The 17,224-nt window shown below is 41.3% G+C and overlaps 1 protein-coding gene across 2 annotated transcripts in view; it reads left to right on the top strand.

Moving 5' to 3' along the window:
- CCDC191 (coiled-coil domain containing 191) overlaps positions 1-17,224 on the top strand; it is an 82,174-nt gene that overhangs the window by 44,453 nt on the left and 20,497 nt on the right. The window contains exons 8-12 of one of the 2 annotated variants that reach the window (XM_080654249.1): positions 500-690; positions 8,911-9,205; positions 11,254-11,379; positions 13,911-14,389; positions 15,168-15,280. In XM_080654249.1, the coding sequence (XP_080510375.1) occupies positions 500-690; positions 8,911-9,205; positions 11,254-11,379; positions 13,911-14,389; positions 15,168-15,280 (1,204 nt within the window). The remainder of the gene's footprint in view (positions 1-499; positions 691-8,910; positions 9,206-11,253; positions 11,380-13,910; positions 14,390-15,167; positions 15,281-17,224) is intronic. The other variant, XM_080654250.1, reaches the window with a different exon arrangement.

Here is a 17,224-nt window from a genome sequence, read left to right as displayed (position 1 = left end):
GGTCACCCAGCTCAAGCTACTGTTTTTAGTTGTGTTGTTCCCAGGGACCAGAGAACCCACTCCATCCTTATGGGACCTCCATGTCCATTTATGCAGGACATCAGCAGAATTAGTAACAGGGATGGATTAAATGGTTGGTATTTTAAATTCCAAGATAGCCTGGCACGAGAGATCCTGTCGGAAGCAGATCTTTCAAGTCTCTCAGACAAGCTCCTTATCTTAGACCTTAAATGTGACTGTTACTCCAGCTCCCCATAGAACTGGTGCCTTACAATGAGGATGAAGTATTTAGTTTAAGTCATGAGGCTGAGAGTGCCTCAGTTGCATGACTTGAATATTGTCATTATTAGCATAAAGTAATTGTGTCTGGTCTGTTCCCCTTCCATTAAGACAAAAGTTGCTAATTTTGTTAGAAAAAGTGTGAGGCAAAAATCTGAGGAGAGGGCTTTATTACCTATTAGAAACACTGGTGGTGATTTTTCAAATGTTTCCATTGTAGTGTCAGAAGCGCTATTTCTCTGCCTGGCACAAGCTCATTCTTGACCACAGGATTAAGCTGGGGAAAGCTGGAACTCTGTCCAACTGGAAGTTTCAACTGAAGGTCCTGAAGGCCTGGAGAGACTATACGGGATCTCGGAGGCTGGAGCGGGAGACACAAGCCATGGAGCGTGAGCTCAGGGAAGAAAACAGGTACCATTATTTGCCATGAAAGCCCTTCTAGTGCATTTATCTAGGACAGCTTTCCTCTTGACATATCCAGAAATGAATTTTCAAAGCTCTGTTCACTGGAATCATCTCACCTGCTTATAAAATGTGCTAACAATTGGTTTCTGTTGCATCCCAAACTAGAAAAATTTAACTGAAAATTCTAAGCAGAAAAATTACTTAATTAAAATATATTAATGTGCACGCTTTCCTTTTTTAAAGGAAAAAGGTATGCTTTTTCCCTTGTCCTCACATGTAGCAGCATTTCACTTGGACTGTTTTATAATTCAAAAGACAGAGTTTGGTTTATATGCCAGTAATTCACTTTGGTAGAAATCACTAACTGCACATAGAATATTAATTAGGGACACAGGGAACATCCATCTGGGAGGACAGACCTGCCAAGAGTGATTCCTCCCATTCCCTCATCTTTTGTTCTTCATCTTGTGTAGAGGTTTTGACACCTTTTTATCAACTTCCTCTGTGATTGCTGCATCCTTTGTGGCTAGGGTTCAGGATCTGTAAAAGGGGCTGTGCACAAACGAATTCACTAGACAAGAAATATGAATTTAAAGGCATGGGGGGCCAGGTGGAAAACCCTTCTCTAGTGGAAAGGCTCCACTGGGGAGCTTTTATTCAGTTTTAGAACATACATCTTGCCCTTAGTCAGGCTGGCAATCCGATAGCAGACTATCTTAAAGGTCAGTAAATATTAGTAAAGATTTACTTTGAGACTCTTAGGTCAGGAAATTGCTTGAGCCACCATTGTCTCGACAGAACAATTGGTGCATAGCTTTTAGCCCTTACTAAAGCTCAAGTTCCATCAGCCTTCAAGTTCTCTGATGCACTTTCATGATAGTGTAGACATTGGATAGCTTCCAGCATTCCTCTTATTCTTGTGAATGACAAAATTTGTCTTCAAGTAAAACTTTCTTTGCTCCATCATCTTAAATACATTTTGTTCTTTTCATTTCCACGTTTAACTTTACATTCTTGAACCAAAATCATATATGTAGAAGGAACAATTTGTTGATTTGGGAGAGGGCAGTTCATGTTTTTATATTTGCTCACTTCTCTGCCAACAACCCTGTCATTCATTCAGGGTGAAAAGCTAAAGGAATAGTATATGAAAGCATTGAGCATCGTTATGTAGAAGGGAATGACAACCCCTGGAGTTGTACAACCATGTGGCAGCATTAGGCCCTGGGGAGGATATGTCGGAGACTGATACATGGCTCCTTGTCCTCAAAGAACTCACAATTTTGTAGGGAAAACAGGATCTAGAAACAGTAGAGATATCGAATAGCATTAGACCAGTAAACTGTGTAAAGCATCCCTTTCTGATAAGACCTTAGCAGAGGGAAGTGTCGCTGTAACTAAGGAGACTCCTACAGAGTTCCAGGAAAGGTTTTATCAAGAAGATGGGTCATGAGCTGGGCTCTGCACAGTAAGTAGGATGCCCCTAAGTGGAAATGGGGAGATGAGGTGATGGCATGGAGTGTAGCCGTTCATATTGGCTGGAGATCATCAGGCATGTGGTTGTAAAGTTCATCAACTTGCAAAAGACTTTGAATGCCAGGACAAGAGAGTTTAAATATTCTTTTGTAAATAGAGGCAAATTCTTGAAGGTTTTTAAGCAAGAGGGGGGCCAAGTCGATTTTACTTTCTACAGTATGCTATAGAAATTTTCATTAAAAAAGTCAACATAGGGAACTCTTTCATAATTCATTTCTAAATTCTCAGGACCCAGTGATTGATATAAGGGATTAAGTCTAACTGAAATAGGAATAGCTGGAAATGGATTTGTTGGATAAAGAAGGGAAACTGGAGGTATTATAAAAGGGAAGCCACATGAGTAAGGGCATAAAGGAGTAGAAACTGAGATGTTAAAGTTAAAAGTGGCTTGTGAAGTTTACATGCCAGAAGACACCTGTAGAAAAAAAATCTAAAGAACTTTAGATTCCATTGACATTAAACTGTTTAAATATAAAAACACTAAATGGGGATTTCATAATGTGCCAATTTTTATTAAGATCTCAGAACTTTTTGTCTTATATCTGTGAATTATTTTCAGGTGTCTCTTTTTAAATGTTCAGAATGGGTACTACTTTTTCGTTTTAATTCTATATGTTACAAAGCCATTACACACCTACTCACACTCACACACTTGCGTAGACACACATACACAAACATTCCATTAAACACATTTGTAAGATACTACTTTAAAAAAAATGGAAGAGAGAAAATATTTAACTTATAATAATTTTTAACCACAAAACTTTAGAGCAGGAAGGCTACCTGAACACTTGTCTAATCCAGCCCCTCGTTTTACAGATGGTAAAAGGAAGGCCCAGAGAGGGTAAGTAATTCTCTCAAGGTCATGAAGTTAAGAGTAGGTGGTCCAGGACTGGATCCTGGTCTTTTTGATTCAGAGTCAGATGCTTTTTTCTATACCACACAGCTCCATATTAAGAAGCTTCCAGGTGATGGTTCCCTAAGACAACCATGTTTTTCAACTATACTGTAATTCACTTAAGCTGGTTGCAGATGAAAAACAAGAAAAGTAATTAACAAATGACAAGTCATGCTGAAATATATGAGAAGAAAAGATCTATTAGACACAAACTGTATTTTGTGCTGCTTTCCTGAAAATCCCTGGTTCTGTGCATCTTGTTTTTTGTTCTAGAAATTGGTTTAGGATATTAAGGTGGGTGATTTTGCTCAAAGAAAGTCGGGATATTAAAGGTGGAGTAAAAAACTGAAAGGTAGCTGCTGCAAGCAGAAACCAAGAAATGTCCGTGGGATCGAGGGTGTCAGGTCGTCCCCACTTCCAGCATTCTTTTGGGCAGTCATTTATGGAGTACCTCTGTTAACATGTTATATTGCCCTTCCCTCCATGGACTCCTGAGTATCCAGAAACTGAATGGCATCTGAAGCTGGTAAACCTCCTGATATGTCCGTCAGAGAGGCAGGAGGACAGACTTGCATTGTCTGGCTCATGTTAAAGCTCTAAAACAGAAATGTATTGTCTTCCACGTTTTCCCTGAGGGCTACCTGGTGCATTATTGAAAACATAAGCTTTTTCCATTTCTATTCCTGCTGAAGCTGCTCATCCCAAATGCAGCTGATAGTGGCACTGCTGTTTTTATGTTCTGCATCAGATCTCGGCACGCAATCAGATCACTAGTATGTGGTTACTTATTTGTCATTTCTCATTTCCTTCTTTTTCTTTATTTTGTTTATATTTTTCTCATCACCATTTATCTCCCCTATATCTTCCTTCACTTCCACCTACCTCCTGCCCCACCCCCCACTCTCCACCCCCCATGGAATCACCACACCGGTGTCTGTGTTCATGAGCTCATTCCCTTTTTTCTCATTTCCCTTTTAAAAATTCAAGATATTCTTTCGATACCTAGAAATGTCCTAAGATAGTGTTATTACCTTACATGAGAATTTGTTCTATATAGGACAGGCAGTATAGGGCTTTTTTTAAAGGGTGACATCACTTAGAGGAGGAATCTGAAGCTTAGAAACTTTCAGTCACTTGCCCAGTGTTCTGCTAGTGTTCTGACTTCCTGGTTCTATAATATGCACCAACCACTAGGTATCATTTGAATTGTTGGTTCTAAGCATCATGGTTCATATTTAAATTCCTATTTAAACCTTTTATATTTTATATTCTTAGGTCTTTAGAGATGGCCTTTATCTGCATGCAATTATATAATTGTGATGATTATGCCACAAATTCCCTGATTTCATCTTGGCAGCATACTGGGACAGGATGTTTTCCATACGGGAACTCTGTCTTTCATTCAATGATTATCTGTAGACTGGGTCTGAAACCATTTCTTTAGCATTCCCAAGTAAATCACATCTGGTTGAGCTTTTAAGAAATTTAAGTGATTTTTCACTTTCAGAAATATTTATGTTTTCTGTGTCATCTTTTTAAAAGTATAGAAGTTGGCTTATCTGGAATATTGTCACTGCTGAAGTGAACTGCAAGGGCACTGGAGTGAACCCAGCCTTGTCTCTGGACCCCTGGCTTCTGTGTTTCCACCTTTCCACCTCAACCCACAAACACAGATACCTTAACTAGATCTTTACATCGCCTGCAAAACCATTATACAGTAGGCTCTAAGCACTATAGTGAACATGCATTTTTGGTACCTATTTTCTTATTGTTGGAGTTTTTGTTATGCTTCAAATATATTTTTTTCTTTTTGCCTTTTGATAGTGTCCAAATAATCTTTTCCCTGACAGTCAAAATCTCAGTTTTGTTTTGGCTTGTTTATGCTGTAAAAACATGAAATTAACACTTCAGGTAAATTTCACACTCCTCCTTTCTGAGCAGATTGTTGTAAATCAAATTTCATATTAATCAGAACAATGTACATTCTCCTGTGAAAATTTATGATTTTCACTTAATTATGTAAAGTGCTGTAGGGTTTTTGGAGCTTTGTTTTTCTTTGTGTGTGTGGTTTTTTTAAATACATTTTTATTGATTTCAGAGAGAAAGGGAGAGGGAGAAAGAGAAACATCAGTGAAGAGAGAGAATCATTGATTGGCTGCCTCCTGCATGCCCCCTGCTGGGGAATGAGCCGGCAATCCCGGCATGTGCCCTGACCTGGAATTGAACCATGACCTCCTGGTTCATAGGTCAATGCTCCATCACTATGTCTCATGGGCCAGGCTAGAGCTTTGTTCTTACCTGTGTTGCTACCTTATTTATTATTCTTATGTCCTCTAAAATTTTTATTTCAAGGTTATTCAGTCTCATATTAGATACTTTATTTTCATCAAAGTATAATAAAATACAAATACTTATAACCACCTATATTGTACTTTCATTACAAAATCTGTCAGTCAATCACTAAGTATTTATTGAATACCGATTCAATTATTTAATTCATTAGAAAGAAGCAATCCTATCTAATAAAAGAATAATATGCAAATTGACCATCACTCCCAACACACTGGTGGCCACCCCCATGTGGTCAAAGATGGCTGCCCCCATGTGGACACAAGATGACGGCCACAAGATGGCCAGCAGGGGAGGGAAGTTGTGAGGGACCAGGCCTGCAAGAGAGGGCAGTTGTGGGCGATCAGGCCAGCAGGGGAGGGCACTTGGGAGGGACCAGGCCTGCAAGGGAGGGCAGTTGAGAGCAATCAAGCCTTCAGGGGCGGGCAGTTAGGGGTGACCAGGCCAGCAGAGGAGGGAAGTTGGGGGCGACCGGGCCTGCAGGGGAGAGCAGTTCCGGGGACCAGGCCTGCAGGGGAGGGCAGTTGGAGGGTACCAGACCTGCAGGGGAGGGCAGTTAGGGGTGACCAGGCCTGCAGGGGAGGGCAGTTAGGAGGGACCAGGCCTGCAAGGGAGGGCAGTTGGGGGCAATCAGGCCTTCAGGGGAGGGCAGTTAGGGGTGACCAGGCCGGCAGAGGAGGGAAGTTGGGGGCGACCGGGCCTGCAGGGAAGGGCAGTTCCGGGGGACCCAGGCCTGCAGGGGAGAGCAGTTGTGGGGGACCAGGCCTGCAGGGGAGAGCAGTTGGGGGGGACCGGGCCTGCAGGGGAGGGCAGTTAGGGTGACCAGGCCTGCAGGGGAGGGCAGTTGGGGTGATCAGGCCTGCAGGGGAGGGCAGTTAAGGGTGACCAGGCCTGCAGGGAAGGGCAGTTAGGGGCAATCAGGCTGGCAGGGGAGCAGTTAGGCATCAATCAGGCTGGCAGGGGATTGGTTAGGGGGTGATCAGGCTGGCAGGCAGAAACAGTTAGGGGCAATCAGGAAGGCAGGCAGGCGAGCAGTTGGGAGCCAGCAGTCCTGGGTTGTGAGAGGGATGTCCAACTGCCCGTTTAGGCCCGATCCCGGTAGCATCAGGCCTAAACGGGCAGTCATACATCCCTCTAGGGGTCCCAGATTGGAGAGGGCGCAGGCTGGGCTGAGGACCACCCACCCCCATGCACGAATTTTGTGCACTGGGCCTCTAGTTAAGTATAATGAAAAATGCTCTTTGCAGAGTTGCTGTTAGTGTTTATCCTGAAATGCATCATTTCAATCAACTTTACTCTCACTAATTGTTTCATTCAACTCCTCTGACATAGGTTAAATAAAGTCTGTGACTCTAGAGTAGTCTAGAGTAGCTATGTTTTTTTAAAGAAATAGAACATATTAGAACAAATATCTAAGTGTGTCTCTGATAATAGGGTAAATATTGTTTGCTGAAATTTTTGTTTCAGTTATATATAGTTTTGTTTCATATATGCACACATGCACACATAAACTTGCATATTGAGTCACAGTATAACATTTTTTTCTTACTGTAAGTGGCAGTCAAAAAGGTTTCAAAGTCACTTAAGTATATAAGAATTGTAAAAGGTTCTCCTGACACATTGACTTAAGAACTTTGATTTTTTTGTTATGATACCCGAAAGTCCATGAGGAGAGTTAATCATTATGTTTATTTAACAGGGATATGCATGCAGTATTATAGAGAAGTTATTTAATTCCCCTTTACAAGATAAAATCAAGTAGGTAGCTAAACAATATTAGGTTTTAAACTTTGAAGCTAACCCCTGATGCAACATAAGTTCCAAGCTCTATACCTCACTTCTTCAGGGATAGTAAGCATCTACTTACAGATGGAGCTCAGAAAACCCAGGCTTGAATTCTCAACGGCTGCTTCCAAGGTGTCTCCTAATGGAGAGTCCCTTTGGGAAGGGCATGTAGCTGGTAATTCCTACCTCCACTCAGTCAATTCCCCTAATGTTCATGCAGCTTCCAGGAGCTCTTCCTTAGGAAGAGAATGAACCTGAATCCCTACTAGCAGGGGAAGGAGCTCCATAAGAGCAAGTGCCTGTCTTTGCCTTTCACACATGTCTAGTGGTTAGCAATTATCTTCACAGGGCAGTCCTTCCATCATTTAGTTTAAAGGGTGTGTAAATGAGTCCTTCTTTTTAGATAATCATTCCCTGGCCAAGTAAGTCCTCCTTTCCCAGATCTACCTTCTTAGTTTCATGTTGACACTTATAAGTCTTATACTTAATTGTTGACAGTTCACTTCAGTTTTGTTCCTTTTCCTTCCTCCCAAATTTCTGTCTTCCTTAGGTTTCCTAGATAGCTGGATATCTCCCTCATCTTTTAAAAAGTACTTACTTATATACCTACTAGTGGCCCAGTGCACAAAATTCGTGCACATTAAAAGGGAATTAATTAGAGGAAATATTTTAATATTGCTATTTGCCCTTTCTCTATAATAGAAGTGTCAGAGATGAAAGAAAATTAGTAAAATGTATATGAAAATCTCCCTCCTGTCAGAGTCTGGGGCAGGGGTGGGCAAACTTTTTGACTCGAGGGCCACAATGGGTTCTTAAACTGGACCGGAGGGCTGGAACAAAAGCATGGATGGAATGTTTGTGTGAACTAATATAAATTCAAAGTAAAGGAGCGGAGGGGAGAGCAAGAGAACCCTCCGCTCTTTCGGCTCCGCGGGCCGGATAGAACAGCCGAACAGGCCGGATCCGGCCCGCGGGCCGTAGTTTGCCCACGGCTGGTCTGGGGTGTGCCGCAGGACCCAGAGTCAAGTTCCCGCCCACCAGCATGAGCCTCAAAATCACATGAGACCCAGACCCTGCTGGCCCCACCCCCGTCAAGCCCCGCCAGATGCGGGGCACAGCCTCAGGTCCCCCATCAAGCCCCAGCCCACCTCAGGTCCCCCAGCCCCAGCGCTGGGGCAGGGGCACAGCCTCAGGCCCCCCCAGTGCTGGGGCAGGGGACATGGCCTCAGGTCCCCCGTCAAGTCCCACCGGGTGGGGGGGTGCAGCCTCAGGTCTCCCAGCCCCAGTGCAAGGGCACGAGGACACAATGACCATTTGCTTATTAGCTCTTTTTTATATAGAATTATTTTTGCTCCGTCCTCTCCAAAAGCCTTTAGAAGCTATTTTATGGTAATCAAAAAATGTAATGTGTCTTTGTGACATGATAGAACAGAATAGTCACTCTTCTGAATAATGTCTTAATGTACCAATGCCTTCCATGAGCAGACCCTTTACACCAGGGAATTTTATAAAACAGTTCCTTTTAGCTTAAATGGAAGGATACGGTGGAGCTAAGTGGAGCATTTCTGGGACTCCTCTGGACTTGTGTTTCATTTATATCACCAAGTAACAAGCTGTAAATTGCTTATCCTTTTTAATGGAAGTGCTTTGTTGCTTAGAAAACAACAACTGGCCATTGAGTATAACAGGAAGCACGTTCTCCAGCACCACTTTACAGAATGGCAGCATTGGCATCACCAGAAGCAAGTTCTCCGGCACCACTTTACAGAATGGCAGCATTGGCATCGTGGAGAGATCCTAAAGAGAGAGCTGGCTCTAACAAAAGAGGAAACCAGGAAGAAAATGGGTGAGCTGTTGAAGGCAGCGTCACTAGGAAAACTCAGTGCAGCTGTGTCAGTAGGCACCAGTCTGCTCAAGGAGGCAACGGCCACGGTGGAGCCACCTACAGGAGAGGTACTTTACTTTTCTTTTGCTTAGACTTCCTGCTTATTAATCACTTGCATTTGAGCTTTGCACTTGGGTAGCTTGGGCTACGTTAGCCATTGTCAAGTTGCCTCACCTAGGCTATCTAAAAGTTGAGCTGCTGTAATGCACAAAGGTTAACTTTCAGTCAGTGTTCATTTTCTTGAACTGCATCCTCTTTTTATAATCCTATATAATAAAAAGGTAATATGCAAATTGACCATCATTCCAACACACAAGATGGCCACCCCCATGTGGACACAAGATGGCTGCCACAAGATGGCCAGCAGGGGAGAGCAGTTGGGAGGGACCAGGCCTGCAAGGGAGGGCAGTTGGGAGGGAACAGGCCTGCAAGGGAGGGCAGTTGAGGGTGATCAGGCCTGCAGGGGAGGGCAGTTAGGGGTGACCAGGCTGGCAGGGGAGGGTAGTTAGGGGCAATTGGGCCGGCAGGGGAGCAGTTAGGTGCTGATCAGGCTGGCAGGGGAGTGGTTAGGGGGTGATCAGGCTGGCAGGCAGAAGCAGTTAGGGGCAATCAGGCAGGCAGGCAGGCGAGCAGTTGGGAGCCAGCAGTCCTGGATTGTGAGAAGGATGTCCGACTGCCCTCAAGGGGTCCCAGATTGGAGAGGGTGCAGGCTGGGCTGAAGGACACATACACCCCCCCCCATGCACGAATTTCATGCACCAGGCCTCTAGTCTATATATATAAAAGCCTAAGCGACCGTTACAACTGGACAACCAGACAGTAACTGTGATGCGCACTGACCACCTCCCGTGGCTAGCCAACCTCCCGCGGTCCCTCCCCCTGGCCAGCTGGCCCCATTCACCCTGATGAGGACTGGGCCAAATAGCCCCTATTGTCCCGATCACTGGCCAGGCTGAGGGACCCCACCTGTGCACGAATTCGTGCACCGGGCCTCTAGTCACATATAAACTTTGGTATAGCTCAAGCTTAGGAGGGACCTAATAGAGGGAATTTAAAATAACTAAGAGAAAGACTCCTTCAGGAACAGATAATATAAAGCATTGTATACAACTTCTGAACTCCTCTTATTTGATCATCAGACATTTTCTTCCTAAATGAGCCTTGTGAGTTATAAGAGGGGAATGTTTATGTTTTTATTTTGCTAGTGAGAAAAATCATAGATATTAATTGTAGCAGTTTGGTAGGAGAAAATGACAGAAAAAAAGAAAAATTTCATTATTTGGCGATAACCATCAGTAACATGTTGAAGTATAGCCATCTAGTCCTTTCTCTATTCAGGTATATGCAAAATTTGCTCTTCAGTATTTTATTTAGCTTTAAATTTTTCTTCAGTCAAATCATTGAGAACATTAATCTGCCATAATATAGGAAAAGAAAAGCTGTGTATTTTTCTTTTTAAAAACAATGTCATTGTTCTGCTTTTCTAAAAGATTTCTTTTGTGTTTTCATAATATCACATGAGAATTTTTTTAAGTCAGTAAGTCTTCAAAACAGTAGTTCTCAACTGAGCATATACTGCAGAATCAGACCACTAATTCAGAATCTCGGAGTGGAGCCCTTGTATTTTTTTTAAAGTTCCACAGGTGAGCCTGATGAATATTCACCCTCAAGTTAAGGACTACCATTCTGTGCCATCATATTGTAATGGCTGCATGATATTCTATCATGAATTATAAGGTAGAATCTGTTTACTTCCTCTTCTATTACTGGACAGTTAAGTTGTTTGCAGTTTGCCACGATTTGCAAACAGAGCTTTAGTGAACATCCATGTAGTTAAATCTTTGCACACGTCCATAATGCTTTATCTTGGATAATTACCTAACAGTAGAATGCACATTTTAAAGACTCTTACCAAGTTGCCCTTCCAGAAAGGTTGTACCATGGGAAGTGCCTGTTTTCTTTTCTGATAACATATTTTAACATATTTTTCATTTTTACCAAGTTAACAGGTAAAATATTTTCATATTATTGCTTCAACATTTGCACGTGGTATTTTTTTCTGTTGTTGTTGTTTACAATCCTTATCCAAGGATATTTTTTTCCATTGATTTTTCAGACAGAGTGGAAGGAAGGAAGAGGAGTGGGGGAAAGAAACATCCATGTGAGAGAGACACATGGATTGGTTGCCTCCTGCACGCTCCTCGACCAGGGGCAGGGTTCAAACCTGCAACTGAGGTACCAGGTACGTGCCCTTGACCAGGAATTGAACCCGAGGCACCCTGGTGCACAGGCCAAAGCTCTAACCATTGATCAAACCAGCCAGGGCTGTGGATTTTTAATTACTACTGAGGTTAAACATTTTTTATATTTCCCGTTTACATATATATGGAGTACATGAAGATGGATATAGTAAGATAGATATATTGTGACTTCTCTTCATGCCCTTTTTCTACTTGATTATGTATCTTTTTCTTATTTATCAGAGCTCTTTATATTTCTAAGACCATTGATGCTTTTATTATTATATGTTTTGCAAATTTTTTTCATTCTGTCATTTGTCTTTTTGGTTTATTTATGGTGTTTGGTGCTATACACAGTTAAGTTTTTATAAAGGCAATCCTACCAGTTTTTTTCTTTCATAATTGCACTTGTGTTTGAAAAGCCTTTCAAAGAAGGTGCTCTACCCACTCACCTCCGCCCCAGGCCCTTCCATCCCTCCACATAATGCAGTTAAGTACTTAACTCAGATCTGTGAAATTGAAGTGGGCACTAGAGGGTCCCCAGCCTTGTTTTTTACCCTGATTCCTGCTAGTAAGTAGTTAGTTTTCATTTAAGCTTAGTCTCTCAGCAAAGGGGATCATGAGGATGCTTATTGTGCCTTATGTAACAAACTGGTCCCTTCCCCCAGGCAGTTTACCTACCTTTATGTCAGTCAAAGGATTTTGTTTCCATTGAGACCCAGGAGAGTCTTCTCTCTTGGGAAATAGCTGTGTGGAACCTTTTACCTTACAGTTTCACTGTTATCTTTCAATGAAAAAAAGGAAGTCAGCAGAAAGTATTTTTTTTTCCTGTGTAAAGCAGAAAAGTTACTAAAATACTTACATAATTTACACTCAAGAAAAAGGGTCTCCAAGTATCTGAAATAAAAATCAAAATAATTTATCTAGATTGTAAAAAAAAATTAGAGCAAATGAAAATAATGGGCTATAATAGACTCTGTAAGTTACTAGATAAACTCTAATCTTTTCCAGAGTGTAGAGTATAACATGAACAATGAAAATATAAAATCTTTAGTTAGATGCGCACGCATTAATTATACAATCATAGGAACTCATGTATCATAAACACATATATCTTCAAATTTTTCAGAATTATCAGTTAGCTAGTAGGTGATTTTCTCTGATTAAGCCAGATTGTTCACTTCTGTTCTATTAAGTACAATCTGTACCAGTAAGCTTTTCTTTCTTTCTCTAATTTCACCTTAAAGAGTTACTATGATCCAAAAGAAATCTTGTTGCTGTACTCAAGGCTTTTACAGCCTTGCTGGGTTAATAATATGTCATTCCCACAAAGTTTAAAAGGGCCTAAAACATGTACCCCGCAGGTGTTCTCATGAATAAATGTCCACTGACATTTCTGAAATAGAATGTTATTTTAAAAAATATTTAACATGTCAGAGTTTCCACATACCACATCTTTCACTTCAGCTGAATATAAAGAAAATATTTCTATCATCATGAAAAATATCTTTGAATATCCAAGTATGGCACCCTGTTAGAACTAGAGGCTTCTAAGACATGTAAGATAGTTCACAGCATTTTTATCCTTATACCACTGCAGATGGCAAAATCAAAAACTGGTTAGACCTTAGACCATGGCATCAAACCATTCTAGAAGAGACATTTTTAACTATGACATTACTTTGGCTAGGATAAATTTTTCTGATTAAAAATTCTGTTTTCTTTCCTTCTGTATAGAACTTGTAATTGTGATACCTCAGTCTATTAAAAGAGATATAAATGATAAAGCTTTGAAAACTATTAAGCCACGTGCTAATACAAAATATTATTAGGTAACATTATTCTTATGTAACACAGATATTTGTCCATTGATCCTGGGTTTGTCAATATTTCCGACAGATTGTTTTAGAATAACTAGAGACTCTAAACTTTAATCCAGGCCTTAATCTTAAAATAAATACCCTGTGATTAATTTACTAGTGGCAAGAGAAGCATTGAAATAACTATTATTAACGAGCTATTTTAATGAGTATTATTGATTTATAAAGATATTCTTTAGTTTTCAAACATTCTTGAGAAAGACTATATCCTTTGCCACAAATTTTTCAATTTTCTGCAAAATTCAGTTAATTCATGCAGATTAAAATTCCTGTGATATATATCTGGAGTAATCTTGTCTAATTTACAAATGAACTATCTAAATTAGACATCTATGAGAGCACACTTTTCTGATTACAAATGTTCTGGCCCATGTTAGTGGTTTGTACAGCTGTAGCTATTCTCTCCCTGCCCCCTCCCCCCCACCCCCCACACACACACTTTTCCTGGTCAGCAGCATTGCACATTCTAAGAGTGGCTCCCAGGGTGAAGACTGATGGCCTGTGAGATAGCCAGGCCAGGAGCACAGGCAACTCAGACTGGGGTGCCGGGCAGTTGTGCCATTGAACGGAACAATGCTAACTAGATGAAGTTGGATCTCAGCAGCACAGTCCTTTAAATAGCTGAGCTCTAGAACCTTTTCCTTCTCTCTCAGGTGACTGCCGTGCCCCTTTTGTGGGAAAAGCCTCCCTCAGAGAACAATGATTGTATGCCTAGCCCCTACCTGGGAAGACCAACAAAGAGCACCTTGCAAGTTCCCCTGCAGAATGTCCCTCTGAACACCTCTGACAATAAGCCACACAAGACCTTGGAAGTTGAGGCCTCCCAGCAGCCTGACAGCGATGAGAAGCTCAGAACCACCAGCCAGAAGCTCAGAACCACCAGCCAGAAAGCAAAACCCATTTGCATGGGTCATTTCCACAATCGCCATGTCTTCCAGCAGCAGCTGATTGAGAAGCAAAAGAAGAAACTTCAGGAGCAGCACAAAACAATTCTGGAGCTGAAGGAGAGCCAGAGGCTGGCGAAGGCTAGGTGGGCAGCAGAGCGTGATGCAGCCCTCATGGACACACAAAGCCGCCTGCTGTCAAACCCCAGAGAAGAAGAACCTGAAAGAACCTGCCAGGTGCTTTCAAAGTATGTCCATTGTATCAGAACACTCTCTGGACTCATTATTTGGAGTTTTTCACTTTGTGTTAGACGGGCTCCTGAACTTTACCTAGCTTCCAGGCTCCATGATCTCTGCTTTCCTTTTGTTGTGCACTCTCAGACCAAATAGGCCCATGCATTGTGATTGGTACATGGCAGATACAAATAGGTCTTTAAGGCAAGCGACTGCCTAGAAGGGTCCACTTATACATTACCATTGGTATTGCAGCTGCCTTTGTCTAGGAACTCTGTTATACCAATAAAAGAGAAAAATACTTACTCGCTCTAGATTGATTTATGGGTTTTTGATCATGTTAAGTGCTGAGAAGTCAGGTCAGACAATATCGGGTCCAAATGGAGCAATTATCTAGCTTTATCAGGATGGTAATTATCTAGCTTAAATTTATAGTTGTTTTGGATAAAAGTAAACATTTTTGAGCCTGAAATAAGAGTCCAAATTTCTTAAAAGCCATTTAGGATAGTTTCAGAGTTGCTTGAGATATACTCAATATGTGTGACAAATGGTAGGATAAGAAGTGGGTGACACTATTGATTTGAAGTACTGGGGTGAGAGTTGGAGTGCTTCACACACTGGAGATGCAGGCCAGTCACTCAACCTTTCCATGCCTTATTACACCAATTTATCCAGTGGGTGTAATAATGCGTGGTTATCTTAGAGAGAAAGGATTAATGAGTTCCTCAGGTGCAAGGGCTTTGAACAACGCTGCTTATTGGTCTGAATTCTTTTTTCTTTTTCCTTCACCAGTTCTCCTGTTGCTTCCCCTGGGACTGAAGGCAGTAGAAGCAACTCCCAAAATTATCTTTCTGGACCCAGAAGGAACCCAAGGAAGCTGATGGCACCCCATCCCATACTTAAAGGCAGGGCTGTCTTGGTTTGGCCTTGGTGGTGGTTATCTTCCCTTGTGGAGTAGAGTGTGCTGGGACTGAATTCAGGCCACTCTTGGGTTTTGAGCTTGGCAGAACCTGGTCAGTCTAAGGTGGGTAGACACGTGAGAAGTGGAATACACCAGAGCTCTCCACAACTTTTCTCCTGCCTCTTCTGCCAAACTTTGGGCCTTTCCAGCCAATAAAAAAAATTGCTGAGAGGTGTATCATTTTCCTCTAATTTGAGATTTATATTGTGATTTATAAAAATGGGACAGATACACAAATGAGAAAACTCTTGGTAGCTGCCTAGAATAAACATTGATCAAGATCAGCTATCATTATATTTTGTTAACATTAAAATTTATAGCAATTTATGTTATCATTTTATAATGAGTTGTGTCTTGATGATAGGCTTTTAGTAATGAAATCTGTAAACCACACATTTTAATTTAATAAGATTGTTGATAACATAGAAATAATTATTTAAACCAAACAATACTATTGGAAGAGAAGCATTCCTTAGAACCCACCAATGAATCTGCTAATTGTTTTCACTGTATACTTAGTCAACCATTGTACATGTGTTTGTATGTGTGGTAGGCACTTTGACAATTAGATTGTGTTGGGTTTTTTTGTTTGTTTTTTAAATATATTTTATGATTTTATTTTATTTTTTTTACAGAGAGCAAGGGAGAGGGATAGAGAGTTAGAAACATCGATGAGAGAGAAACATCAATCAGCTGCCTCCTACACACCCCCTACTGGGAATATGCCCGCAACCAAGGTACATGCCCTAGACCAGAATCGGACGTGGGACCCTTCAGTCCACAGGCCAACACTCTATCCTCTGAGCCAAACCGGTCAGGGCAGATTGTGTTTTGTAAATCTGAGTTTTCTCCTATGGCAAGATTGCTGCCCTAACCAAAATTGAGGTCATCTGAAGGACACTGTGCCTGAAGTTCATTCCTGTTAATGAAGAAATTAGCAGTCTTTGCATTGACTCTGCTCGGACAGCAGTTTATGCCATCTATGTCCACTGAGGATAATTTAAAAATGCCCACTTATTACTTTTTTTATTATTTGATCAACAAGTTAGCACCTCAGGCTACCTTGCAAGTAGTCTTCAATAACTAGCTAGCTCCAGAAAAGATGGGAAGGGACATATTACCAGAGGCTCCACTTCTCAGGGTTCTCTCACTTTAATCCTCTAGTCTGCTTCTGCCTCCTTAAAGACATCCTCATTCCTGCCATCTGTGGCACCCCACTATTCTTTTCCAGCAAAGCAGACACTTAATATCTGTAAGACATAGCCTAGTGAGTGTTTTGTTTATTAATTCTTAAAACTTGGACTTAAATGTTCTTCCTCTATAATATGACACAAGGAACCAAAAGTAACCATTGGCTGACTTGGGTGAGCAGAATTTGGTACTCCTCCCACCCATGCTCCTCTTCCTGTGAAAGTCCTGGCTGATGACAGTCATATTATCAGACCATCTTGCACATTTGCTTCTTTTGGATTGATATTTAATAGACTGTCAAGAACAGGAGTCTGACACTCAAATTCATTCAGATGCCAGCTCCCCAAATGCTTAGTACAGTTCCATTTCCTGCCCATCTGGATATCCAGGCCTTAAAACTAAATTAAAATGTATTCATTGTGACCCTAAACTTTAGTTTGTGGTTGTTGTTGTTTCATATACAGACATATGTATCATGACTTGGGAAAAATTAGTGGATTCAATGGGAGTAATTCTATCCTCAAAGTATTTGTTAGGTATAATTAACATCTTCTACATTCATTAAAGGAATTATCAAATTAAAATTATGGTTTCTCAGTTTCATATACTAAAAGTATCATCAAGGCACATTATCTAATTTAAACCAGTAAACATTATTCTAATAGAAATGTAAGTAAAAACATAATCTGCAAATTGC

Source organism: Plecotus auritus, assembly GCF_963455305.1.
Source record: "Plecotus auritus genome assembly, chromosome: 2".
In the NCBI taxonomy this organism is placed as follows: Eukaryota; Metazoa; Chordata; class Mammalia; order Chiroptera; family Vespertilionidae; genus Plecotus; species Plecotus auritus.
Note: the sequence above shows the minus strand (reverse complement) of the source record. Positions and strands in the feature narration are given on the sequence as shown.